General features: G+C 43.0%; 1 protein-coding gene across 1 annotated transcript in view; it reads left to right on the forward strand.

Annotated features, from left to right (window-relative positions):
- The first annotated feature begins 291 nt into the window (after nucleotides 1–291).
- The window catches only part of PSMF1 (proteasome inhibitor subunit 1), a 35,248-nt gene continuing 7,727 nt past the window's right edge, over nucleotides 292–27,812 (forward strand). Inside the window, exons 1-4 of the mRNA XM_019755198.2 lie at nucleotides 292–783; nucleotides 7,182–7,334; nucleotides 8,789–8,871; nucleotides 18,668–18,856. Coding sequence (XP_019610757.1) covers nucleotides 655–783; nucleotides 7,182–7,334; nucleotides 8,789–8,871; nucleotides 18,668–18,856 — 554 coding nt within the window. The 5' untranslated portion in view covers nucleotides 292–654. The remainder of the gene's footprint in view (nucleotides 784–7,181; nucleotides 7,335–8,788; nucleotides 8,872–18,667; nucleotides 18,857–27,812) is intronic.

Raw genomic sequence — 27,812 nt, forward strand, 5'->3', positions numbered from 1 at the left:
TACCCTCTGTGCTTCTATTTACCCAACTGTAAAATGAGGCTATCATTAATACCAACCTCACAAGGTTAGGTCGTGAAGATTACGTAAATGAACACAAGAAGTAAAGCATTTCGAATAATGTGGCACATAGCAAGCACTACATAAGAGCCAACTATTATTATGAATATATTTTAGCCATATAGCAAGCACTATATAAGAGCCAACTATTCTGATGAACATATTTTAGCCATATTTCTTAACCTCTTCCGCCACTGGCATACACCCATCCCGTTTTGTGGATGGGATGTCTGTGGCTCAGAACGCAGTGGCCTCTCCTCAAAATACCCTGTCTGCAGCGGTCTGGTTAGAAACCGGGGAAGATACGGATTCCAGCTTTGAAGTGCCGCTCCGCCCGGGGCCCACCCGCGCGCTACCTGGCGGAACCTTTAAGTGTCACTCCCCAGTGTCCAGCCCCGGTGCGCTCCCGCCGCTGCGCCAGCCTTTAGAGCTACTTCCGGCGGCCCTGCCCCCACCCCGGGGAGTCTCCATTTTGGCCGGCCGTGGAGGCGCAGGCAGGACTAGCGGAGTAGCAGAGCGGAGTCATCAGTACTCGGAGGCCCGAGCGGGCTCACCGCGTTTCCTTACTTCCTCTGCCCGCAGAAGCCCGGGACACGCATGGCGGGCCTGGAGGTGCTGTTCGCGTCGGCGGCGCCGGCAATCACCTGTGCGCAGGACGCGCTCGTCTGCTTCCTTCACTGGGAGGTGGTGACGCACGGCTACCACGCCTTGGGTACCGGCGACCAGGTACGCCACGGAGCCGGTTCAGGATCAGGGGGGAGGGGGTAAGGTGTCTTCTGCCCAAACCCATAGGACCGAAGGCCTGGTCCAAAGCGCCTGTCCTTTCTTCCCTCCCAAGTTCGGAACCTGGGGTTCACGACCCCACGGGTATAGTAGCTAAGTAGTCTGCGGGTGGGCGAAGTGCTGTACTGTCCCTGCTCAGCCCAAAGCCCCTCCAACACAGCTGGCACGGGATTGAAACTCGCTTCAGCACAGCCTCGCAGTCTCCCAGGCCAGGATTGTGTGGACCTGGCACCTCGACGGGTGTCCTCCCATGCGCACCCCTCACCTACCTGAAGTCCCCTAAGCTCCTTCCCACACAGTGGGGGATGAGGAGCTGTACTCAGTACTGCCGCCATACTGTACTCTGGCCTCCAGCAGATCACTGGATCCAAGCACAGGGAGAGGGGTGAGCTTTGACCCACAGCCCCAAACAAGGGCCCAGTGCATCCCACTCACCGCTGTGAGCCCCAACTCGGGCCAGGGGAGACAGGTGCCTCCCACACACAGACAGCCTGGGTGTAAGGTCTCCTCCCCACAGCTGTCCCTCCCTCCTGCCCTCCCTTGTCAGGCTCTGCCTCTCACAGCTGGGGGCCTTGTCACCCCCAGGGAGCCCTGGGACTGCTGGGCCCAGCCTACCTCACTAGTTCTTTGCTGAACCATTCTCCCATCTTCCCTGTGATTCTCGTACTACACAGCAGCTTCCTGTGATAACTGGGCCTGGCCTCCTTACTCCCCCTTCATTTCCCTTCTCCTCCCTCAGAAAATACCCTCCCAGCCATAGTCACCACACACACACTCAGCACTCCAAGCCTGCCCCTCACTGTCACGCTCTTCTCACTCTCAGAACCTAGACCAGCTCTGGGGAGCAGGGCACCTCACCCCTTGCATCTTACAGTGAGATTTTAACTTTACTCTCATTTCTAACTGCTTCAGTTCTCAAACTCCCTAATCCTTTTTCAGTTCCCCAGATACACATCCAGAGTCTTAATGTTCCCTCTCCTGACCAAGAAAGAGCTTTTGGGATCCCTCCTCAAACACGGTTTACACATCCTGAGTACTTAGAACCAGCTGCTCCCCAGATTTCTCACTGCCCCATTCCACTGTCTCTTTGAACTAGTGACCACCACAACCATACCCGTCTCTCTGCTGGCACCAACAGAATCAGAAGCACAAGAACTGTCATGGATTTTTCTCTCTCTCACTTTCTCTTTTTTTTCTCCCTCCCCCCAAACCTCAAGTTTCTCACTGGGACCCCACATATACACTTAGCATCCCTTTTCCCCACCTCCAAGCTCACATATGCTTCTTCCCTCATGTGGACAATAGGACTGGAGATAAGGCTGGAAAAGAAGGGCCGGTCTTTCACATACACACACTTGGAAACAGGAACCATTTCTTGCCCCCAGATGTCTCTGTTCCTGGCCTTTCTGTTCACCCTGCGCTCCATCCACTTACCTTGTCTGTCATCATTTTAGACCAAATAGAGACAGCTCCCACTCAAAAGTGTCAGGCCTGCCCTTTCAGTGTACAGTCTCCCCAACAGAAACCTATATCTCCTCATTTGCCCCACTCTAGCTTTCCGGTATTTGACAGTTCTTTCACTTGCCCCAGTCATTTCATTTCAGCTTTTCCTGGGAAGTTCTCCCAAGAATTGGTAGGATGTGCAAGGGGCAGTGGGATGAGAAAGCGGAGTAAGATTTGGTCCTGACCTTGAGCTCCTCCATGGGCCTTCACCTCCCCCCACTCTGCCCCTTGCGCTCTCCTTCAGATCTAACAGGTCTGCCCTGTTCTGTGCCCCTCCTCACACATCTCACTGCCGTGTGTATTCCCAGCTGGCTGCTACTACTGTGACACACCGTCAGAACCTCTTCTCCTGGAAAAGGAACTTGTTACACAGGGTCTGCGTGACTCCCTTCTTTTCTCCCCATTCCACGATACATATCAACACTACAGATCTGCTCCCACCACTCATCCCCTCTCACATCGACTCTGAGTCACTTTGACAGCTTAGGGACATCAGTTCAGATAGATCAGTGGCTCCTTCCAGCCAGCGTCATCTCCTTGCCATGTACTCCGAGCCCCAAAATTTTCAGGTGAAATCTGCAGAAAGAATATGATTTCATTTTAAGACTGGTTAAAATAAAAGGTCCTGAACTAATTCTGAAAAGCCCATCTAATTCCACCCTGTTCATGGTGCGGTGTGTTTATTCCATGCAGGTCAGAAAAAGACGCTGGCTGCAGACGTCTTGTGGGAGGCGAGGGAGGGTGAGGAGGAGCATCTTGCAAGGCATGGCCCCCTATTCGTATGGCTACCCCGGTACTAAGTCATGCATGCCTCGGAGGGGACAGCTGTTGGTACTGCACACCAGACTGGATTTTTGCTTCTCTTTGCCCTTTCTTTTAAGTGCCATTGGAGCTCAGGTTGCACTTGTCCTCCTTTCACTTCTGCTGAGTCTACTTTCATTCAGAGTTGAAGCCATTTGGAGAGGCATCTTTCCTATTAATTTATTTGAGCGAGTATTTAATTTTCTGGCCTGGAACCGGAAGACTCTGCAGAGACCAGTAGTGTCTGTCAAGCTCAGAGGATGTGTATGTTGCCTCTCTAGCCACCTCCGGCTCTGCACCCTTCTGGGGGTGATGAGAGAGAGAGGACGGTCCCAAAAGTGTGTACGTACTCGATCATATAATATATTGGCAGTTAAATGAAAAGCTAAATTGCCTGCGTTTTTCTTTGGGTTTGCCTCCTCTGGTATGGGAATTGTGTCCATAAAACTTGATTAGGGAAGCAATGCAGCCATTGGTTTGAGTAAAAATCCAATATTTGGATTTCTTTCTTGAAGTCAGCACCATGCCTCATAAAAGCTTTACAGGTGTGTCAAGTGGTGTAGGTGGCAGTGGGAGAGAGATGGCCGTAGACTTAAATTAGAGAATTTTGTTTTCTGTTGTAGGAATCTAAGGATGACAAAGAGAAAAGTCTCAAAGTAATCTGTTTGAGTTTCTTTGGGTGCATTTTAGCTCAGAGGCACTGGGATGAATTCATGACCACTAAAGAATGCTTCCAACCCCCAGGAGTTGCCTAAGGGGACAGCTCTATTTCCTTTTTGGGGGTCATTCTGGTGGACCTGGCTGGGAAAAATCTCCAGCCATGGCCTGGGCAACCAGAATCTCTGAATGGCAAACCCAGCTCTGTGTCTGCCTTAGTATGACTTGGGGCAATTCTCAGCCCCTGTCAGCCCGATTTTTTATCTGAGGGACTTAAACTACACAGCCATGTACTTTGGCTACATTCCAATCGTAGCTTTCTGGGAGGCCCGATATACAAAGGGCCTAGAGGGCAGTTGAAAGCCGTGTTTGGCCTGATACCACCAGGGCCAGTCCCTGTCAGTTCCACTTGTTTTTCCCATATCAGGGCAGCCCTTGGGGCTGGGAAACAGTTTGTTCTACTGCAGTGAGAGGCATCAGCCTCACCTGGCCCCAAGATTCTCTCTGGTTCTGGAAGCTAGAGGTTATGGGGTAGTGAGCATACTGAACTATCTACCTTCCAAGAAAAAATTCTGATGGGTTGAATGCTGTAGATGGAAGATATAAATATAAATTCAAAGGCCCTTAACAAAGACAGGCGTCTTCTGAAATTCTTGATTTCCAAAGTAAACATTAAATCCACAACACTACACGTTACAGAAAATTGACTGGGTTGCGATGACAAGAGTTTCTCTTTCTTACTTAACAGAGTAGTTTCTCTTCTGTTTTGATTTTGATTTTGTTTGATTAGTTTCACTTTTGTTTTTTGTCACTCTCATTTCTCTGCTCCAGGCCTGTGAGTTTCCTTGTCATCGGGTCAGGCTTTAAACCACGTTAGTAGCAACACCTTGAATTTTACTTGAGATCTCTTTCCCCATTGGATTCCTGAGTGACCACGGAGGAGAGGCCTACAATTCTCCACTCGTGGCCTCCTGCTGTCTGTCCATGGGGTGTGTAAGGCCTGCATTGCTGGACCTTTGTCTTATTGCCCTTGTTCTTCATCTTTGGTCCCACTCTCTCCTACTATATTTTCACAAATATAGATCTTCCCAGTCCATTTGCTCCATATTTAGCTATATAAATATGAATCCATGAAAAAAATACAGATTTTTTGCATGTGTTTTAAAAATTTTTTACATAAATAATATCCAGCTATAAATCTCATTTTTTCCTTAACTTTTCTTTAAGTCCTATTTTTTTACTTTTATCTGTAATGCTACAGTTAGATCCCGTTTGTTCCTTCTCATGGATACAGCATATTTCTCTGTGAGCATCTTTTGCATATCAGCTCCACTTTGGTGTCCCTGATAAGGCTGTGATGAAGGTCCCTCATCATGTCCTCTGTGCTTCCACAGGGGTTCTTCCAGGGGTGGAGGTTTTGGTTCATGAGGTGTCAGCCCCCCTCATTGCAGTATGGCCGGATTGCTCTTCAGAGGGGTACCGTGTTTCCCCGAATATAAGACCTAACCAGAAAATAAGCCCTAGCATGATTTCTCAGGGTGACATCCCCTGAACCTGAACATAAGTCCTAATGCATCTTTTGGAGCAAAAATTAATATAAGACCTGGTCTTATTTTCGGGGAAACACGGTAGTAAGAGTTTAAATGGCCACCATTCTCCCACATTGACACAAACACTTGGCAAAAAAGTATAAAAATGGATAATACCAGTCTGATGGGTGTAACCTGGGATCTCATTATTTCAACCTGCGTTTCTCTGAGTGCTGATAAAGTTGAATAATCCTTTATACACTTAGCTGTTTTAATCTTTTGCTTGTTCATATCTTGGTCACCAATTTTTCAAGTAGGTTCCCAACTTTCATTGTTAGTTTTCCAGGCATTCCCTTGTTGTGCTAGTTATTAATTCTTTTCATTTGTAGCCACGGCTGATAGCTTATTCTAGCCTGTGGCTGCCTGTTAACTTTGTAGTATCTGTTGTTGAACAGAAGCTTTAAATAACGAACAGTCTCAAAGACAGCACTTTTTTTCTCTTTGTCAACCTTGTTTAAGAACTCCTTCCCCACCTGGAAATCACTGTATTAGTTTTTACTATAGAAATAGTTTGAGATCTAGTTCTCAAACTAGTGTATAAAGGAAAGTCGCAGGATTACTAAAAAACAAAAGAAAGGAAGACATCACAACTCAGAGTGATGCATCTTTGCAACCCCTAGGTTGGCAGAAATTTAAAAACTGAACATAGCAATGTTACTGACCACGTGGAACATCCAGAACTCTTAGCCATTGTTGATGGGAGTGCAAATCTGTGCACTTCTAAAGTAAAAGTTCTTCCTCTGTACATACTGGGTAGACATTCATCCGTGTGTACTGGGATGTGTACAAGGGCGTTCATAGTAGCGGTGATTGTAATAGCTAAACAAACTGTACGCACTCCAAATATCTATCAAAAAGTGAGAATGTAACTGGCAACATACACCATTGTATGCTGTATAGCTGTGAACTGCTGTGTAGCAATGAGATGCCCTATAGTGATCAGCTGTAGTTAAATACATTGACATGGGTGAATCTCAAGAAACTATCGAATGAGAAAGGCAAGTGATAAAAGCAATGCAATAAAATTCAGAAACATTTGAAACAATTTATTGTTAGGGTTGTATGCATAGCAATACAACTAACTATAAGGAAAAGTTAAGAAATTTGTAGAAATACAGAGTAGTAATTACCTGTGAGAGGGAAGGAGGGAGCTTTGCTGGGGGTTCGTTACTCGAGGCTTTAGCCGTACTGGCAGTGTTCTGTTTCTTAAGCTGCTGCTAGGTACACATTTGTTTCTTAAGCTGCTGCTAGGTACACATAGGTGTGCATTTTGTCATTCTCTTTTATCTTGTACTTATGCTACATTTTGCGTGTGTATGACAATTGTTTGTAATTTTTGTTAAAGCACTCCAGTGGTCTGGAGGGGTGCATTAGAATCTGTATTTTTTGTCAGTGTTTTGGTGACCCTACTGCAGATGGCCCGAATTCCAATCTTTGAAAAACACTGCCTTAGAATTGCACAGTGACAAGAAACCAATGACAAGAGATGCTTTGCCTTATTCTTGGCAGGGGAGGTGGTGAGGAGATGACTACTGAACCATGGCTGCAGATTCTTGACAGTTCCTGTGCTCTGTCACGAAGCTAGTCAGAGATGAGAGGGGATCAAAAGCAAGGAGTCCAGACACCCAGGTCCCAGACCTCTAACCTGCTAGGGCCTGGGACATTTTGTTTCTCCTGACCTCCATGCCTTCATCTGGGAAGAGAGGGATGGGATTAGATTGTCTACAAGGTCCTCTATAACTGTGTTCTGAGGTCATGACCTTCCATCTCACAACCCTGGTGTCTTCTCAGCCGGGTCCCAGTGACAAGAAATCAGAACTGCTGCCTGCGGAGTGGAGCAACAATAAAGACCTGTATGCCCTCCGGTATGAATCTAAGGATGGGGCCAGAAAGCTCCTGGTGAAGGCTGTCACTGTGGAGAAGAGCATGATCATCAACGTGCTGGTGAGTGTCCGAGACGTGGGGACGTCTGCTGATGGGAGTGGGCAGTGGGGTCTGCCTTTCGAAACCCATCTAACAGTATGCATGGAGAGCTCGGAATGTCTGTGAAGTCCTTACCTGGTGAGCCTACTTCTGCAACTTGATCCTAAGGCAAGAGCCCGACGTATAGAAAAGCTCTGTGCTCAAAGATTTTCACCACCTGGTATTATAAGGGCTCAGGGGACTGTCCATCACAGGGGAATGGTTACGATAAACCATTTAGTGACAACATGGGAGAAAAAACTTACTGTAGCCCCCGGTGGCTACTGTAGTTCTTTAGATAAGCCTAGCTCTCTGCTGCCTTGGAGGCTTTACACTTCTTGTTTCCTGTGCTGGAAAGCTCTCCCCTCCACCGTGGGTCGCCTCACACACATCATGCACACCCTCCATCTTTTCTTTAGCCTGGCTAACTCCCTCTCATTTTTCACTTAGTCAAAAAGCTCAGTCCTGACTTCCGACTCTCACTTGCCAGAAAAATCTAAATTATGCCTCTGCTTCATGATTTTATTTTCCTGCCTGGTACCACAATGTGTAATTATGTATGTATTTATGCTTTGGGTTAGTGTTACGTTCTGTCACTGGACTATAAGCACCATGAGGGCAGTGACTTTCTTTTTGTTTGACCTGGTTGCCTGCATGTGTTCATGTAAAAGTATCATACAGTCTGTATTGTACTGCACCTGGCTTTTTCCACTCAACATGTTTTGGAGGTGTTTACATGGGAATGCATATAGATATACCTTATTTATTCTAACCACTATATAGTATTTCATAATACCACAATTTATTCCTCCCTTTCGATGACCATTTAGATCTTATATCAGACAAGCTTCTTAGTTACAAACAACAAAATCCCCTCAGGTTTAAACAGATTGGGTTTATTAAAAGAACTGGGGTAGCTCATTGAATCGTCAGAAGGGCTGGAAACAAGTTCAAGGCTGGGCTTCCAGGATAGTGCCCTAAACCATGCCATGGAAACCAGTGCTACTGCCACCACCCTGAGGCATTAGGTACTGGCCAATACTGCCAGCCCTGGTGCCTCTTCTCATGAGCCACTGATGCTGTGACCCCTCATTAGCAAGAAATCTGTCCCTTGCTCGTCTTCCTTCTTCATATCGCCCACCTCAAAGTCAAAGTTGTGCATCCGTTTGGCACCTCAGTTACACACCTGTGCACAAGCAGCAAAAGAGCCTGGGAAGTAGGTTTTCTGGGCTCTGCCTCAGAAAGACAGTATTCCTAAATCAGAGAAGTCCCCAGGCATTAGAAGGGTGTTTCCTATATTACAAACAGTCCTTCTGGATGTGTCTTTGTGTGTATATGTATTTAGCTTGAATATTTAATTGTCATTCTCCCCCCACTAATCCACTCATTAGCCCCCAAATATTCCCAGTCGCTTATTTTCGTTTTTATTTTTCTAGGAATATGGCTCACAGCAAGTGTCAGACTTGACCCTGAACTTGGATGATTATATCGATTCAGAACACCTGAGTGACTTTGACAGGTACTTCTAAGTAATAGTTTCCCCTGGGAAAAAGAAAAGAGAACCGGTGGCCAGAAATTAGGAATGGGGTGGGGGTATCCAGAGAATGAAGGAAGGTTAATGGAAGGATCTTTCATTCGTGGGCACAGCCACTCCTCCGTTCTCTTCTCTGTTTTTAATTGATTTGAAGAGAAGACTCACCTGGGAAATGCCACGGGAAATAAAATCATGCAGTCAAGAGTCCACAAGTGCTACAGTGGCTGCAGAATAGAGATGCGCTGGGCCATTGGAGGCTGTCAGAGTAGGCTGCTGAGGAAAACGTGCCTTTTCGGGACTCCACTCCACGCCCAACTTTGTTTTAATAGACTTTATTTTTTTAGAGCCGTTTTAGGGTCACCGCAGAATTGAGCAGCAAGTGCAGAGTTCCCATGTACCTCCTGCGCCTGCCCTACGCACACACATGTACGCCCAGCCTCCTTCACTGTCAGTCTCCCGCACCAGAGGGACATTTTTTTAATTGGGTGAACCTATATATTGACACACATTATCACCCAAAGTCCATAGTTTACTATAGGGTTCGTTCTTAGTGGTGTTGGAGTGTGTGTCGGTGTGTAAGAAACTGCCAGACTATCTTCCAAAGAGGCTGTGCCATTGTGTCCCCACCAGCAATGCATGTGGCTTCCTGTTGCTCCACATCCTCGTCAGCATTTGGGAGTGTTAGTGTTTCAGAGTTTGGCCATTCTCGTAAGTGTGCAGTGGTATCTCATTTTTCTTTTAATTTGCGTTTCTCTGATGACATACGATGTGGAGCTTTTCATGTGCTTTTTTGCCATCTGTATCTTCTTTGGTGAGGCAGTTGTTCAGGTCTTTGGCCCATTTTTTATTTGAGTTATTTTCTATTTGTTGAGTTTTAGGAGGTTTTTTTTGTATATTTTTTATAGCACTGTTTTATCATATGTGTTTTATAAATATTTTCTCTAGTCAGGCTTTTATCTTCTCATTCTCTTGACTTTTGATTTTGAAATTTGCAACCCTGCAGAAAAGATGGCTTGCAAAAATAGTACAATAATCACTCATATACCCACCACCTAGATTCACTCATTTTTTTAACATTTTGCCATATTTGCTGAATTTTTCTGTATGCTCTTTTGTTCTTGAACCATCTGAGCATTATTTCTTGACACCTAAATATTTCATAATGTAATTCCAGGTGTTTACAAGGGCATCCTCCTATATAACTTTAATACAGTTATCACGGTCAGGAAATGTAGCACCGATGTGTTGGTAAGTTTAGTACATAGTTCGTGTTCAGATTTCTGCAGTCATCCCAAGTTTCCTTTTTTGCTAGTCTTTCGGTTTTTGGGTTGAGTTTTTCTTCTTGTCCAACCAAGATAACACATTGCATTTATTGTCATGTCTCTTAAATTACCTTTAATCTAGAACAGTTTCTTAGACTTTTGTTTTTTTGTGGCATTGGTATCTTTGAAGACTTGAGGTCAGTTCTTGTGTAGAATGTTCAGATTTTTTTCCTCAAGATCAGATTGCTTGCTCATCATTTGATGGAGGTTGAACGTTTTCGACAAGAACACTGTGTAGGTGAGACTCTGTTCTCAGCATTTCGCATCAGGTGTGTGACCTGTATCACAGCTGATTTTGTTCGGTTTGATCACTTGGTTACGACAGTATCTTCCAGCTTTCTCTATAGTAAAGGCACCTGTTTTCCTTTGTGTTTAATAAGTGATCTGTGGGATTACACTAGCGGACTGAATATTCTGCTTCCTAATGGTCTTCGCCCAGTGGTTTTAGCACCTATTGATGTTTCTTGCCAAATCAGTTATTATTGTGATGATTATAAAGCAGTAAGTTTCTATGTTTATCATTCTTTCTACATTTATTTTAGCATTTTTTTATAAAAAGGTTTTCTATACTCCTTGTCCCCCTCGTTTCTAATGTTTAAAATATTAGTATAGACTAGTGGGGTTTTTTTAATTCAGTTATAGTTCATTTCTGTTGTTCTTTGAATGCTCACGTCGTTCCAGAGCTGACTGGTGGGAACCCCTTCAAGCTGCCTCCTGTGTCCTTTTGACATGTCCTCATCCTTCTTTGAGCGTTTTCTTCCTGTCTGGCACAATAAGATGTTCCAGCCTCACCTTGCACTTTCCTTGCCCCCTACCTTGAAATCGCCCATTTTTCTGAGGAGCCATGATTTCTGTTGGTGGGTGTGGGGACAGAGCCAGGAGTGCAGTTTCCAGGCTCTCGGCCTCACGTGGAAAGGTGCTGGCTCAGATAGTAAATGGCCATCAACTGTGGCTAGTTGGCCGTCAGCTGTATTCAGAGAGCCATTGGCCGCTAATATAACTGCTATGGCTACGGTAGCAAAAATGGGGGCTAGCAAGAAGATGGTGGCTGAGCTAGCAAGGGCGGATTGCACTTAGCACGGCGGATTGCAGTTAGCAAGTGAGGATGGTTGGCAGAGAAAAGTGGACAGCGGGCTGCGGATCGTGTGGCTTCTGCTTTCTGCGTCTCCAACCCAGTGAGAATACAGTGGTATGACTACCCTATCTATGGCTCCGTGGGTGTTCATTTTTGGCCTCATCATGTCCTGTGTTCTTGTGCGGGGCGCGGGACCAGAGACCCCGCGTTTCACCCCGCGTGACAATGGGGAATATTATTTAAAAACCCTGAGTGTGTGCTCGTTAAGACTAAGGATGTTATCACTTCCAGGCTTTGTCAGAGACTAGAGTTAGAAGCTTTATTTTTAAAGTTTTTTTCTTAAAAATCAAACTGATACTTGTATTTTTAATCTAACCCTGGGATCCTTATTCTCTTATTCCCTCCTTGTAGCTCCGTTCTGTGGTGAGAACCCTGATGCCTAAGAGCATCAACGTGTTTACTTATTTGTTTGATCCTAAAATACACAAATCGTTTCTGAACTGCTGCATCAGTGCCTACCAAGAAGAAAGCTACTAAGTGAAGTTTCTAATACGATTTTTTCCCAGTTCTTTTTGTCCTTTGAGTGTGTCCCTCTGAGGAAGTATATAGAGTATTGTGTTCAGAAGATACTTGGATTAATGCTTGTTTTTCCATCAGTGTAATGAAATTATCTGTTTGCTATATAGTTAGGCCCATTTATTTCCACTTTATTCCATTTAAGGACTTCTTTTCTATCCTCATTGATTTCCTCGGGGTTTTGGAGGAAGCCCGGCCTCACAGTAAAAGCACAGTCATCAGAACTGCCTAGAAACCCTGTTGCATTTAATTGTATCTAATCAGCAATAACCATTTTGAACCCGCTCCACTCCTCTCAGACTTCCAAACCACCTCCGTCATTGTGACCACCCCTGTCTGTCTCCTCCCCTCTTGCATGCAGCCTCTGTGTGAGGAGACCCCAGCTTCCACTACTGCTCACCACCCTCCAGTCCATTTCCCAGATAGCAGTCAGACCAGACTTTTTAAAACAGATCAGATCATGTTTAAAACCCTTGCTGGATATCCTTCAGCGACACCACCTCACACATGTTAGGATGGCCACTATCAAAAAAAAAGAAAAGAAAAGAAAAACAGAAAATAAGTATTGGCAAGAATGTGGGGAAATTGGAACCCTTAAACACTAAATAGTGCAACCACTATAGAAAATGGTATGGTGTTTCTTTAAAAAATTAAATTACCGTAATCATCCACCAATTCCACTTCTGGGCATATAACCAGTAGAATTGAAAGCACAGTCTTGAAGAGATATTTGTACACCCATGTTCATAGAAGCATTCTTTACAGTAGCCGAAAGGTAGAAGTAACAGGTATCCATGAATACCTAGGACAGATGAGTGCATAACCAAATATGGTGTACACGCAACGGGATGTTATTCAGCCGTCAGGAGAAAGCAATTCCTGACCTACGCTGCAACACAGATGAACATTGAAGACACTATCTAAGGGAAAGGACACAAAAGGGCAAATATCGTATGGTTGCATTTATATGAGGTGCCTAGAGTAGTCAGATTCATAGAGTCAGACAGTACAGTGGTGCTTGCTAGGGGCTGGGGGACGGGAAATGGGGCATATTGTTTAGTAGGTACAGAATTTCAGTTTTGCAAGATGAAAAAGTTCTGGAGATGGGTGGTGGTGACAGTTGCACAATGGTATGAATATATTTGAATACTACTGAGCTGTACACTTAAAACTGGTTACATTGGTACAGGAAAAAAAATTTTCTAATCCAAAGAAACTGCCACACTCTTCAGTGAGTTTTGATTTCTCTGAGGATAAAAACAAAATCCCTGATAATGCCTGAAGCCTAGTGCCCAAGCCCTCCCACGTCGTCCTGTGCCACTGCCCCCGTAGTTCCTGTGTCTCGGCCAGGGTGCCATGCTCCTTCTGCCCTCCTGCTGAGGTGCTCTCCGCCCGCCACCTCACACGGCCAACTCCTGTTCTTCCAGTTCCTGTTTAAATGTCAGCTCCTCAAAGAAGCCCCTGCCCTCCCCCCATCCCCCGCCATGTTTAATATTTGGAAAGAACCTTTTAAGCATTTAATAAGTAGGTATGTTATGATTAACTTCTTAGAGCTGGGCTAAGAGGACAGGGCCCAGGTCCGGTTTGCATATAGCAGACAGGAATGAAGGAGTAAGGCCAGGCCTGGCCTTGGCAAAGCTGCTCTTTTGGGTGCTGCCCACACCGTGACCCCACCACACCCCTTAAGAAGGTTAGGGAAGGACATTTGGAGAGTTGTCTCTCTCTTGACTTCTTCATTCTGGAATTCCGTTGGGAGAGAAATTGTCAAAACTTGTGGAAGATCCCAGGGATGTGTTAAGCTGTTCATGCTCCTTCGAGCATTTAGTCCCCTCAGCGATACTGAGAGAGAAACGGTGATAAAACAAATAGCAAAGAACTGGTAATAATTCAGATATCCTTCAATTAGTGAATGATTAAAAAAAACTGTGGTACATTCATACTATGAAATAGTATATCCATTGACTTTTTTGTAAATGCATTTGGTGTTAGAGTTTTATGTGTGTGAGTGTTTTGTTGTTTGATTACTGGGAAATGAGGGACACAATCCCACTACCTCAGCGTGTGGCTCTGAGAATGGAGTGCGCAGTGCTGGGCCCAAGCTCTGGGTAAACACGCAAAGGGAGGAAAGTAGGATCAGTAGGAATCTTGTCCATGGACACGGAGGCCCTGACAGCCAGGCTATGGCTCTGCCTCCTGATCAGAAGGCCCCCCTCTCTCCTCTGCCTTACTGCGAGCAGCACTGAGTGGGCTGCCTGCCTCCAGTCCCCTTCCCTCGTGTGGCCCTGCTTGTCTGCTTGGCTGCCTTGTCTGCTTCAGGTGGGAATTGGTGCCCCTTGGTGAGCGAACTGATTGCTAAGGAGAATAAACCGGTACCTTTCTGCTACGCCCCTTCTACATTAGACAGGACGACAAGTTGTCTTTTATTACTACCAAAGGGGCAGTTCTGCTGAGACTTAGAAATTGTGTGAGAACTTCTTTCAATACTTGGTAATTTTTGAATCATACCTGAGTTCTACATGTAAACATCTTACATAGGGAGATCAGAGCGCCTTCCAACTGTATCACACACGGCTCATATGATTGGAAGGAAAGAGGAGTTAGATTTACTTATCCCTCTGCCCTGCTTGTCAGAGAAGTAGCAAGGACCACAGAGTTCTGTGTTCTGAGTAGAAACCTGTTCTTTGTGGTGGTGGATGGACCACAGGCCCTTAGCGCTTCCAAGCTATTACAGGTATTAACACTTTCTAACCATGAAACTTCAAGCACGGTGTTCTTTAGGATTGACTTACTAAACTGGCTCAAGTAGAGTCGCTCTAGTGGAAAAGGTGGGCGCAGGAAATGGAGGTCCCTGTGCCCTATCCTCTTGGCTTTCTCTCTTGCCCTCCCTGGGTTCCCTCGCCTGCTGGAGAAGACCTCAAACCACTGATCTAGTCTAATCTCAGTTTATTTTATGGTTACATAATAAATGTATTTTTAATTAAACTGTTTGTTTTGAGATAATTGTAGACTTACATGCAGTTGTAAAAAATAATAGAGAGAGACTTTGTGACCTTTATACATTTTATCTCAATGGTAACATTGTGCAAAACTACTACATGGGACAACCAGGATTTGACTTTGATACAATGATACAAAGCATTTCCATCACCACAAGGATCCTTCTTGATGCCTTTTTATCGCCACATCCACTCCCCCTAACCCCCTGGTAACCATTATTCTTCATTTCTAAAATTCTGTCATTTCAAAAATGTTATATAAATGGAATCATACAGTATGCAAGCTTTTGGGATTGGCTTTTCTCACTCAGCATAATACCCTTGTGATCCATCTGAATTGTTGCATGCATCAATTGTTTGTTCCTTTTTGATGCTGAGTAGTATTTCATAGTATGGATGTACCACAGTTTTTTTAATCATTCACTAATTGAAGGATATCTGAATTATTACCAGTTTTTTGCTATTACAAATAAAGGTGCTGTGAATATTCATGTACAGGATTTTGTGTGGACATAATATTTTTCTGAATAAATGTCCAAGAGTACAATGGGAATTGCATGTTTAGTTTTTAAAGAAATTGCCAAACAATTTTCCAGAGTGCCTGTACCATTTTACATATCCACCACCAGTGTATGAGTGATACAGTGCCTTTGTATCTTCACCAGCATTTGGTGTTGTCACTATTTCTCATTTTAGTTATTATGATGGATGTGTAGTAATAGCTTGTGGTTTTAGTTTGCATCTCCCCAATGGCTAATGATTTTGAGCATCTTTTCATGCGTGTATTTGCCATCTGTCTATCTTCCTTGGGAAAATGTCTGTTCATGTCTTTTGCCCATTTTCTAATTGAATTTTTTTTTAACTGTTGAATTTTTGAGAGTTCCTTATATATTTCAGATGCAAGTCCTTTCTTAGATGGTGGTTTATAAGTGTTTTCACCCAGCCTGTAGTTTGTTTTTTTCTCTCTCTTAACAGGGTCTTTTGCAAAGCAAAAGTTTTGAATTTTGATAATACCATTTATCAATTGCTTTTATGAATCAAACTTTTGGTGTCAGGTGTAAGAACTCTTTGCCTAGCCCTAGAGTCCCCAAAATTTTCTCCTATTTTTTTTTCTAAACATTTTATAGTCTTATGTTTTACAGTTAAAGAATGTGATTTAAGTTGTGAGGTTTAAACAGATTTTTTTACCTATGAATGTCTGATTGCTCCAACACTAGTTTTTCTTTTATTGAATTACTTTTGCAACTTTTGTCAGAAATCAGTTGTCTGTACTTGAGTGGGTCTATTTCTGGGTTCTCTATTTTCCCCATTGATCTTTGTGTCTATCTCTCAGCCAGTATCACACAGTAATGATTATTGTAGACCTTAATATTGAGTAGAATGATTCTTCCATTCACTTCTTTGTCAAGATAGGTTTAGCTTTCTAGGGTTTAGCCTTTCTGTGTGAACTTTAGAATAAGCTTGTCTATGTCAATAAAAAAAAAAAAAAACCTTGCTAGGATTTTGATAGGAGTTGCGTTAAACCTATAATGGGGAAACTTGACACTTTTACTATGAAAATGGTACGCCTCCATTAATTTAGGTCTTATTCGGTTTCTTTCGTTATCATTTTGTAATTTTAAGCATATGGAATCTGAGTATGTTTTTATTTCTTTGGGGGGGGTGGTTAGAGGTGATTATAAATGATGTTCTGTCCTTGGTTTTGATTTTCAAATGTTTATTGTTAGTATATAGCAATGCAATTTATTTTTGTGTGTGGATCTTGTATCCTGTCTTGTATACTGAACTCTTGGTGAACTCACAGTGTTTTTGGAGTTTTCTTGTATTCCTTGAGAATTTCAAAGTAGATTATCGTGTCATCTGCAAACAGGGGCAGTTTTATTCCTTGTTTTCTCATCTGTATGCTTTTTCTTGCCTTATTGAAGGGGCTAGAACTTCCAGTATTATGCTAACTAAGAGTGGTGAGAGAGAGCATCCTCGCCTTGTTCCCAGTCTTAAAGACGAAGTATTCAGGCTGTCATTAATTAAGTATATAGTTAGCTATAGGTTTTTTGTAGATGCTCTTTATCAAACTATTCCTAGTTTGTTGAGAGTCTTTATCATGAATGGGTCTATTGTGGTAGATTTTGTCAAATGCTTTTTCTACATTAGTTGATACGATCATATGATTTTCCTTAGCTTATTGATATGGTAGGGATTTGTGGATATTGAACCAGCCTTGCATACCTACAGTAAATCCTGTGGTGTATAATTCTTTTTATATATTTTTAAATTCAATTTGTTAATATTTTGTTGAACATTTTTGCATCCAAGTTCATAGGAAATACTGGTCTGTGGTTTTCTTTTTTGGTACTCTCTTTGTCTGGTTTTCATATCAAGGTAATACTGGCCTCATAAAATGAGTTGGGAAATGTCCCCTTGTATTTTCTGGAAGTGACTGTAAATTGATGTTACTTCTTCTTTAAGTGTTTGGTAGAATTCTCCACTGAAATCATTTGGATTTAGAGGTTTCTTTTTGGCGGTGCTTAATTATGAATGTAGTTACTTTAATAGACTATTCTGATTATGTTTCATTTGGCTGAGTTCTTACAGTTTGTGGTTTTTGAAGAATTGGTCTAAGTTGCTGAATAAGTCATTCTTAGTAGGCTCTTATCCTTTCAATGGCCACAGATCTGTTGTAATATCCCATTTTATTCTGGATGCTAGTGATTTGTGTCTTCTCTCTTTTTATGTTCACCAATCTTGCTAGAGTTTACCAATTTTATTCATTTTTTTGAAGAACCAGCTTTTTTCATTAATTTTCTCTATTATTTTTGTTTTCTGTTTTATTGATTTCTGTTCTTTATTATTCCCTTACTTCTGCTTGCTTTGGGCTTAATTTGTTCTTCTTTTTCTTGGTTCTTAGGTCAGAATTTTGATTATTGATTTCTTTCCTCTTTTCCAATGTAAGCTATTAGTGCTATAAAGTTTCTCTCGACACTGCTTTAGCTGTATCCCACTATTCTAATATGTTGTAGTTTTATTCACCGTGTTGTTTTTGTTTTTCTAGACTTCCTCTCTGATTCATGGATCATCTAGACTTGTGTTGCTTAATTTTCACGTATTTAGAGACTTCCTTTCTGTGATGATGTTTACTGTGATACCATATGGTCAGAGAACATATTCTATATGATTTTAGTTCTTTTCCATTTGCAAGGTTTGCTTTTTTGACCCAGGACGTAGCTCATTTTAAAACACCAGAATGTTAGGAACTCGAGCGTCCTGCTTGCTCTGTTATGTCAGTCTGCCTAAACACCTCAGCTGTAGCTTGCATTGCTTATCTCTCACAGGCAGAGGAAAGAAGGCTAGAGCAGCCTTCCGATGGCCCCCCAGTTAGTGACGGCCCTGGACCTTGAGCCCCAGAGCCCTTCCTCCCTGGACCGGGAACCCAGTTCATCGTCCCCACGGCGCCTTTGCCTTCCATGACCCTCCCATGACACATGATGAGCACACAGTTGAGGGTGGGGGGCCGGGGCCCGTGCAGAGGACTAGCCAGTCCAAGCCCTGTGCCCCTGCGTCCTCACCTCTTTCTGATGGGGTGGTAAATGAGGAGGGGCAACTCAGATGCCGAAGAAGCTTAGGCCCAAATCTCGGAGACAACGCCAGGCCGTTGCCCCCCTCACCCAAGCCCGGCGGGCAACCCGTTCCCACCCCTGCAAACGGTCCAAGCGCAACGCCAAGAGCTGTCAGGGCTGCTGCCGCTATCACCAAAATACTGTGTGCGGGGTTGCCAGCCAGCAACAAGCAGTTGACCCCTCGTCTACTTCCTGCAGGACCTACAAGAACAGTGAGGAACTTCGGTCTCGTATTGTTTCTGGAATCATCACACCTATCCATGAGCAATGGGACAAGGCTAATAATGTAAACAGGCCCCAGCGGGAGTTTCCCCCTGCCACTGCCAGAGAGGTGGACCCACTCCGGATTCACCCACCCCACCCGCACACCAGCCGGCAGCCTCCCTGGTGAGTACAGTCTCCGTGGGCGGCCCATGCTTTTGCAGAAGGATTCCAGCCATGACCGTCCTGCTGCTTGACCCCCTCTCTGGCCCCCATGTGTCTTCAACGGAATTGTCAGTGTTGGTTTATGGACATAGAGCGTGGAGACATAAGTAGAGCAGTGAGTTTTTGTACAGCTACTAGTCATCCCAACTCCCCAGCGTCTGAAGGCCACCTGCCCCCTTCCTAGAGGTCACAGAGAGCCCCTTAGTCAGCCCAAGGCTCAGTGCCCGTGGGGCTCGTGTGCAGTTCTCCTGGGTGGCTGCCCACGTGATTCAGTTATTCATCCCAGAGCTCTTTGTGAGGGGCCCTGGACCAGGCTTTTTGGGAAAATGCAAAGATGCAAAGGTGCTTTCCTAGAGAGGATGTAGTCCTAGCGTCTGGCCTGTTTCATTTCATTTCACTGTAGTCCCCTGACCTCTTTTCACAAATTCAGAACTTTTCCAAAACAGCATGGGGTACGAACAAGTGATGTCCAAGATCTTTGCAGACTAGGATGGCAGCTTTTAGGGCTGGAGATGTCTGCTCTATGGGAGGAGACAAGTACCCGGGAGGCCTTAGTCTCTGGCTGAGACGGCACTTCCCAATTTGAGTCCACAGTGTGGTGGTGGTACTGGTAGGATTGGCGGAGTTGTGGGAGGGTTCCCTGGGGACCATCATAAGCGTTCAGTAAGTGTTAACTGCTGTTGTTATTTTATTCTGTTTTGCAGTTATATGCCTTTGGTTAGTTCATGGGAAATTGATTTAATTACTGTAATAAGTAATAAATGATAATCTCCAAAAATACTGGGTCCTGTGGGGAGAGGAGAGAATAATAAAAAGTGGCTGAAACATTAGAACAGCTTGTCTGATCTAACCTTCTTATTTTACAGACAGAAACAGAGGTAAGATGACCTGCCTGAGGTCACAAGCCGCTAATAAAGAGACAGAGCAGGGCTGGGGTCCAGGTGTCCTCACACCCAGCACAAGGTTCTGGCTGTGATGTACCCAGAATATGGTGGCAAGATTTAAGAATACGCCCTGGACAGTGGTCAAGTTGGAGGAGGTTTTTAGACTTTAAGTAGAAAATTCTCAGCTCTCTCAGACTTACTTCCTGTTTCAAACTAAATATTCTGTGAAATCTCCTTTACTCCCTCAAAATGGAATTCACAGCTAATCTAACTTACAGAATGTACAGTTTCAAAAGGAATCGGTATAAAATCCTAACTATGATATAAATGGAAAGTAAAAAGAGAGTAATTAGTAATAAGATGATGTGTTTTTCACTGTGTAGATGCCTGAGCAAGATTTCACTGGAAACGTAGACATTTGCAGTTGTATGTAGAGTTATCTTGAATTCAACAGTTATAAAAGCTGGCACATACAGATGTGTTGTATCAGCAGTTGAAATACACAACTGTATTACTCTTACCAACATGACTTTCCTGAAACGATGAACAGCCCTTAGGAGAATGACAAACAAAGTAATAGATGGACAGTGTTGCTTCGATTACATCATAGTTATCGTCCTGGAAAAATTTGCATTAGTGCAGTATAAAAAATACTTTGTGTTCATATAGAAGTGGTCTTGGACTCAGGGAATTACATCTCCATGAGTGTCTAACAAGACTTCGAAAGCTGTGGGATACAGGTCGTTCTTCATTATGTGGAATTCAGCTGTGAATTGTAGAGCATGCAGCAGCTGGTCTCTGCTTGTAAATACCTTGAGGACTCTCCTGACACCGTGACAAGCAAAAATGTCCCCAGGACTTCCACAGTGGCACCTGCAGGCTGTGCCATACTGATTTGGGAATCATAGACCTGGAGTCTATGATTGTGAAGGTAAACAAATCCTAGCCTTGGAGGAACTGAAAGAATTAGAAAATCACCATGTTGCAATTTCTACTGAAATCGTACACCTGGGCACAAATTATCAGTGGTTGCTAAAACCAGTAGGTCAAATGTTGACGGGGAACTTTATAATAGATGGATCAGGCTGGTAGCCCCTGAACCCGTAGATCAATCTTAACACTGAAAATGGGACAGACAGGCATTAAGTGTCTTCTAATAAGTAAGTTTACAGCAATTTGTGTCTAGATTGAACTCCCAGTTTAAAAGAAGCAGGAGGGATAGGAGAATACATGTGTTCCAGCCAAAAATGGAACGTGAAAAATTTTTACGCAATACATTAAACTTATTTTTTTCATCAAATAAATGAAGGCCATGGGGAGAAAAGAGAGAAGGGGGCTGTTATTAAAAGAGTCGTACCAACTAAATACAATGTTGGGCTTTGTTTAGATCTTGATTCACGCTAATTCTAAAAATCATTTTGAAACATTTGGGGAAATTTGAACATGTACCAGGTATTAGATAACATTAGGAATTACTGTTAATTTTGTTAGATGAAACAATTAAATTTTGGTTATGTTAAAAAAAAGTCTGTTAGAGATATATTTACATATATATGTATATATATATGTATATATACATATATATGTCTATATATATATGTATATATATATATATATATATATATCTTTATAGATATATAAATCTTTAAGGGTGAAATGATATGCCTGGGATTTGCTTTAAAATAATTTCACCCCCCTGAAAGAATCAGACATTGAGAAATGAGTATAGGTGAAATAAGAATAGTAGAATATTGATAATTATTGAAACTGAGTGGAAGGATGCATAGGGGTTCATAAGTTATTACTATTTTTACTATTTTTTGGTCCATTTGAAAATTTATTTAATAATGAATGTTTTATTAATACTAATCCTTCACAAACTCTTTCAAAAAATAGAAGAGGAAGGGACACTTCCCAACTCATTCTCTGAGGCCAGGATTACCCTGATAACAAAATCAAAGGTCTTGCAAGAAAACTACAAACCAGTATCCCTTGTGAATATAGATATAAAAGTCCTCAACAAAATACCAGCAAAACAAATCCAGCCACACATAAAAAGGATTATACACCATGACCAAATGAAATTTATTCCAGGAATGGTTAGTTTAACATCCAAAAATAAATCAGTGTAATGCATCATATTAATAGAACAAAGGATTAAAAAAAAAACCCACATGCTTATTTCAAATAGACAAGGAAAAAAGCATTTGCAAAATCCAACACCCTTTCATGATAAAAGCATTCAGCAAAAGAAGGAAATGCTCTCAACCTAATAAAGAGCATCTGCAAAAAGACCACAGCTAACATCTCACATAAAGGAGAAAGAAGGAAGGCTTGGCCCTAAGATCAGGAACAAGCAAGGATATTTGCTCTTGTGACTTTTATACAACATGGTATTTGAGATTCTAGGTAGGGCAGTCACTCAAGAAAAAGAAATAAAAGGTATCTAGATTAGAAAGTAAGAAGTAAACAATCTCTATTGACAATGTCATTGGATCTTGTGTCTAGAATATACTAAGGAATTTAAAAAAACCTGTTAGGACTAATAAACAAATTCAGCAACATGACAGGATACAAGATGAATAAAAATCAGTTATATTTCTGTATGTCTGCAGTGAACAATCTGGAAATGAAATTAAGGAACTGATTCCATTTACAGTAACCCCCAAAAGAATAAATTTAACAAAAGAAAAGAATAAATTTAACAAAAGAAGTGCAAAACTTGTATACTGAGCACTATAAAACATTGTTGAAAGAAATTAAGGAAGATCTAAATAATGGAAAGACATCCTGTGTTCATGGATAGGAAGACTTAATATTCTCAGTACTCCCCAAGTTGATCCACGTATTCAATGCAATCCCAATCAAAATCCCAGAGCTTTTTTTTGTTTCTAGGGTTTTGTTTTATTTTATTTTTTTAGAAATTGGCAAGCCGATCTTAAAATTCATGTGGAAATGCAAGGGAACCCCAATAGCTGGTTGGAAAAAAAAAGATCTTGAAAAAGAAAAAACATTGGAGGACTCACACTGAATTTCAAAGCTTACTACGAAGCTACAGTAATTAAGACAGTGTGATACTGTCAGAAGGATAGACGTAAAGCAAGGGAATAGAATTGAGTCCAGAAATAATCCATACATTCGTGGGTAATTATTTCAAAATAAACAATAATCCAAAGTGTAGATGCTGAGGAGCCACTTAGGTTCTTAAGTCTCTGGTACTTACTGAGCTCACTATGTGTGGGACACTAGATCTAGCCCCTTTGCTTTACAAAGACCAGTGATGCCATCCTGTCTCCTACTCTCAGCTCGTCGCATAGGGGATGAACAGCAGGTACTTGGGAGCTCCTAGAAAGAGGATCCTGAACCACACGTGGTGCTCAGGGAAGGCTGTCCCAAGAAGGAGCTGTTAGCCAAGCAAAGAGGGGGGTAGAAAGGGTGCTCCAGTCTGAAGGCCTGTCCTGTGCAGAGCGCTGCTGGGAGGACAGGCAGTGTGGTTAGAGCCGGGTGTGGGTGGTGTGTGGGGGGGGGTGAGTGGGTTGCAGAGCCCAGGGCAGGCTTCCACACTTGGGGAAGGAGCAGGATACAATGCTCCCTATCACGGTGGAGAATTACCAAGTGAGTGGTGTGGGCCTCAGTTCAGGAACCGTTACTAAGTGAAGGCTCTGGGTCTTGGGGCTGAGAAAGGCTTGGGGAAGATGTGGGCATAGATGTTCTAGGCCCAAAAGGTGAGAGAGGCTGGGAATGGTCTCAGCCAATCATAGGTCTGCTGCAGGCACAGCCAGCCCTGCCCCTTCCTGCCCTTCTTGTTCATTTCATTGGCTGAAAACCCAGGCCCCCCTAGCCCTGGGGTTCACCTCACTCTTGATAACACTACCACTCGGTTATTTTTTATCTAAAATTATTGGCTTTTTTCAAGTGTGAATCCCTTTTGCCCCACTTTTTAACCTCTTTGTATCTCCATCACCTGGACCTATGTATGCCTTGTACATTTTTTATGAGTTCTCTATTCATCAAACGTTTCCCTGTGGGTTAGGGACCCCTAGGACTGGGCTCCTACTCTTGAGGCACATGCTCTCCCTCTGATGTGGGAGATATGAGTAGGTCAGTAAATAAAAGTGATAGCTGCCACTTACAGAGACGTTAGCACAGAGACCCTTGATGGGTACCCTGGGAAAGGCTTCTTGGAGGAGGTGCTGCCTGAGCTGTGTCTTCATGGGGAAGAGAAGGATTCCACAAGCTCCTTTTCTGTTTTCCTTTTTATGTGTCTGAATTATTTCTTTCAGGGGATAGGTTATTCAAGGCTTTGGGAACAGTAGGCCAGAGGCATCAAGGTCTGAAAGCATGGGACTTTTTGAAGGGGGCTAGAGAAAATTCGTGTCTGGAATCCTAGGATACAACAGCTGAGGAGGATGGGACGAGATTTTGGAAGGCCCCTGATGCGAAGTACGTGCGTCTCCCCATGGAAACCACCGAAGGATTCTGATGAGGGCAGTGGTGCCTTTGGCTAAAGAGCCTGGTGGGTTGGAAGGGGTAGGGCAGGAGGCCAAGCCTCGTCCTGTTACACGCCACTCTGAGCAGGCGGGATTTGTCCCCCTTCTTCCTGCCACCCCACCCACCCCCCATGTCAAGGAGCGGACATTGTATGGTAGTTAGGAGCACAGGCTTTGGAGGTTGGTTGGCTGGGTTCCAACCCTGATCTTGTAGCTCTACCTGTCTTTCGATGAGCACATTTAGCCCCCCCGAGCCTTGGTTTCCTCAGCTGCACTTTGGGATTATTATGCCTGTCTCAGAGGTGTCTTAGGGTTGAATTTGATGATAGATATCATGTGTTCATCTCATTGCTCAGAATATAGTAAATGTTCAGTAAACATTCAGTGGGTCCCGTTCAGTAGCAGCAGAGATGAGAACAAGACTGAAGATGTAATGAGTAGAGGGTCTCCCCATTGAGAACGTTGTTTTATGTTATTAAATACGTAGCCTCCTCCCCAAAACACCACCCCAAGAAAAGACTTTGGTGAGTGGAGCCACTCAGGTGTGAGAAGATTGGCCCGGAGGGCGTGTTGGGTGACTGCATTTAGACCAGGACATTGTTTCCCTACCAGCATTGGCTGCCATTATTGAGGATAGGAACAACTACCGTTTCTTGGCTGTCCACCAAGTGGTGACCACTGAACCAGTGCTTGCTTTTATGGTTGTTCATCTTTCAGACAGCCCTCCAAGAAGATCGGTGGCATCCCCACTTTATAGGAGGAGGAGACAGTGGATAGGGAGGTAGGATAACTTCCCAGAATTATCTAATTGGGAGGATGGACACTGGGCTTTACGTGGGTCTCAGAAGCTTTCCCCACTGTACCCTTCAGTTTTAGTTCATGTAATAAATTTGTGTACAAGTTCAAAGTAGTGAGCATACATTGATTATGGAGAAAAATCCATCCTCTGCCCCCCTGCCCCCACCCCCAATTAGGTCTTCGTCAAGCAAGCCTATCTCCCAGGACTTGGACACTGAACTGGATGAGATGGTTGGAAGAGGAGGCGGGATGTTAAGGAGACTTTTTGTCAGACACTAGTGAGTTGACAAACCTGTCAGGTCTTCTCTCTGTAGCCCCTTTCTCCTCCCTCCACCCCCACTCTTTGCCAGCCCCCTTTCTCTGTAGCACAGATGTCTGTGATGACACCGATTCCTTTATTATAGCTCCCCTCTCCATGTTGCTGGGCAACCAGGCACTCACACTTTCACCTTTTTGTTTTTCCCTCAAATGCCCAATTTGGGGGTGGGGCCTTGGGGCGGAGAGAAGGGAAAGAGCAGTACAGCTGCAGGCCCATCTGGTGCTGCAGAGTGTTCCTTACCCCATCCCTGAACAGCGTGGCTTGCCCTCCATGCAGGAAACAGCAGCCCGCGCCCTTCCCCACAGGGCACAGCCCTGTGTCTCACCCCTCACCTTCTACACCCCATCTTGCCTACCCCATACCTGGAAACCTTCAAATGCAAACTGAAGTGGGGTTGTCTTCCCTAGTGCCTAGTGACTTGCTTCTCTCAGTGTGGGGTGATTTGTGTCCAGAACTTGTCAAAGGATACGGGGTCTGCTGGTTTGATGCTGGTTTTGATGGCGAGGACATTCCATTGTGACGGAGAATTGAGCGTGTAAAGTAGGTCTCCTACTCCTGAGATCTTGAGGGAAGAATTACTGAAAACAGCCCGTATGTAAGGGAAGTTTTGTTTTCATCTAAGCCTAACTTTTTTTTGGTTATTGTCATTACAGTTCTAACCAATTTCCCTTTGCTCCATCTGTCCTCAGTCAGGAGACTCTATGTCCCAGATCTTGTTCGCTGTTTTGCAAAAGCAGGTTTTCCTATGCTTAACCAGCTTTGCTAAAAATAAATCCTTACTTACAAAGCTCTTATTTATGTCATTCAAAATTCATTTCAATCCCAATCAGTCTGTATCATTACATATTTTTTAATGCTACTGGTATTTGTGTTCTATATTTCCTTTTTAAAATTGCATAATTCATTGACTGAAGTGCTAAACATCTTTTTTTAGTGTCTGATATTTTATTATGCTGTTTCGTTTGCCTAGCCTCAATGGAGTAGTTGAAGCATGTCCAATATTTCATTTTAAATTGTACACTCTGAACATCAGTATATAAATTTATAAATTTATTTATTTTTCACTTCCTTGCGTTACATTTCCTAAGCTGGCAGATCTCAAACTTTTTGGTCTCAGGAATCCTCTTGCATTCTCAAAAATTATTGAAAACCCCAAAGAGCTCTTATTTGTTTGAGTAGTATCTATCAATATTTACCATATTAGAGATTGTAGCTGGAAATTTTAAAATATGCATTTATTCATTCATTTTAAAATAACAATAATAAATCCATTATGTGTTAACATAAATAATAAATTTTATGAAAGGAACTATGTTTTTCAAAACAAAAAAATTAGTGAGAAGAGTGACATTGTTTTACATCGTTGGAAATCTCTTTAATATCAGACATAGAAGACAGCTAGATCCTTATTTCTCCCTCTGTATTTAGTCTGCAGGCGATAATGTTTTTGTTCAAGTCTTAACATAGATAGGTTGTTGGAAAGGAGAGGAGTAGTTTGATAACCTTTCCAAATAATTGTGGATATTCTTCTTTGCATTATACCAGAACTTGACAAGTGATGATTTCTTTAAAGGTTAGTTGTAAAGCGGAATCTGAATCCATATTGGTGAACTTTTTGTACATTATTACATTGAAATCCACTGGTCTGTCATGCCCCTTGAATGGATCTTTTACCCATGCGTAATATTGGAAGATCATGTATTAGTTGTTTAGAAAATATCACTGAGATGTGCAGATCTGCTAAACGTTGACACATTTTATTACACAATGTCAAAAAATCTCATTCATTAATATTATCGATTTCCTCACCATCTGTATTGGGAAGCCATCAAGCTAGTGGTAAATACAAATTTCCAGATTGCTAGTTTTCACTTGAAAGCTTGAATTTTGTCATCGGCAACATATACTGTCAATCGTATTCCTGAACTAACAAGCTCATGTACCCAGAGGGCTGCTGCAAAGATGAAATAAGATAATGTATATAAGGAGCTCAGGACATCCATCTATTAAAAAATTGGGGGGGAGACATATTTGCTCATATATGCAGAGTATCTTTGGAAGGACATACAAGAAACTGATGTTATTAGTTGTGTGTGGGAAGACTTGGTAGGCTGGGGGGACAGGGAGGAGAGGGAGATTTTTTTACTTTTATGAATCTACAATCTCCTATCTACAATTCTGAAATCAAAAGAGCTCTGAAAAGCAAGGTTTTTTTCCGTAAGATTGCTGATAAACCTCGTTTGGTTGCAAAACCTGACCTGACGTGGCATGAAGCTCCTTGTATCTTCATTTATCCTACTTGTGAGTACTCATTCATTTTGCAGAAATATTAGCGTATTTAGTTACAGAGCGCTGCTTGGGAGTGTTACACAATATATGTTAGGTGTACTCATCTGACCTTTCTGAAATACAAAAAATTCCGAATT

The sequence above is a fragment of the Rhinolophus sinicus genome, linkage group LG13 (assembly GCF_036562045.2).
Source record: "Rhinolophus sinicus isolate RSC01 linkage group LG13, ASM3656204v1, whole genome shotgun sequence".
NCBI lineage: Eukaryota > Metazoa > Chordata > Mammalia > Chiroptera > Rhinolophidae > Rhinolophus > Rhinolophus sinicus.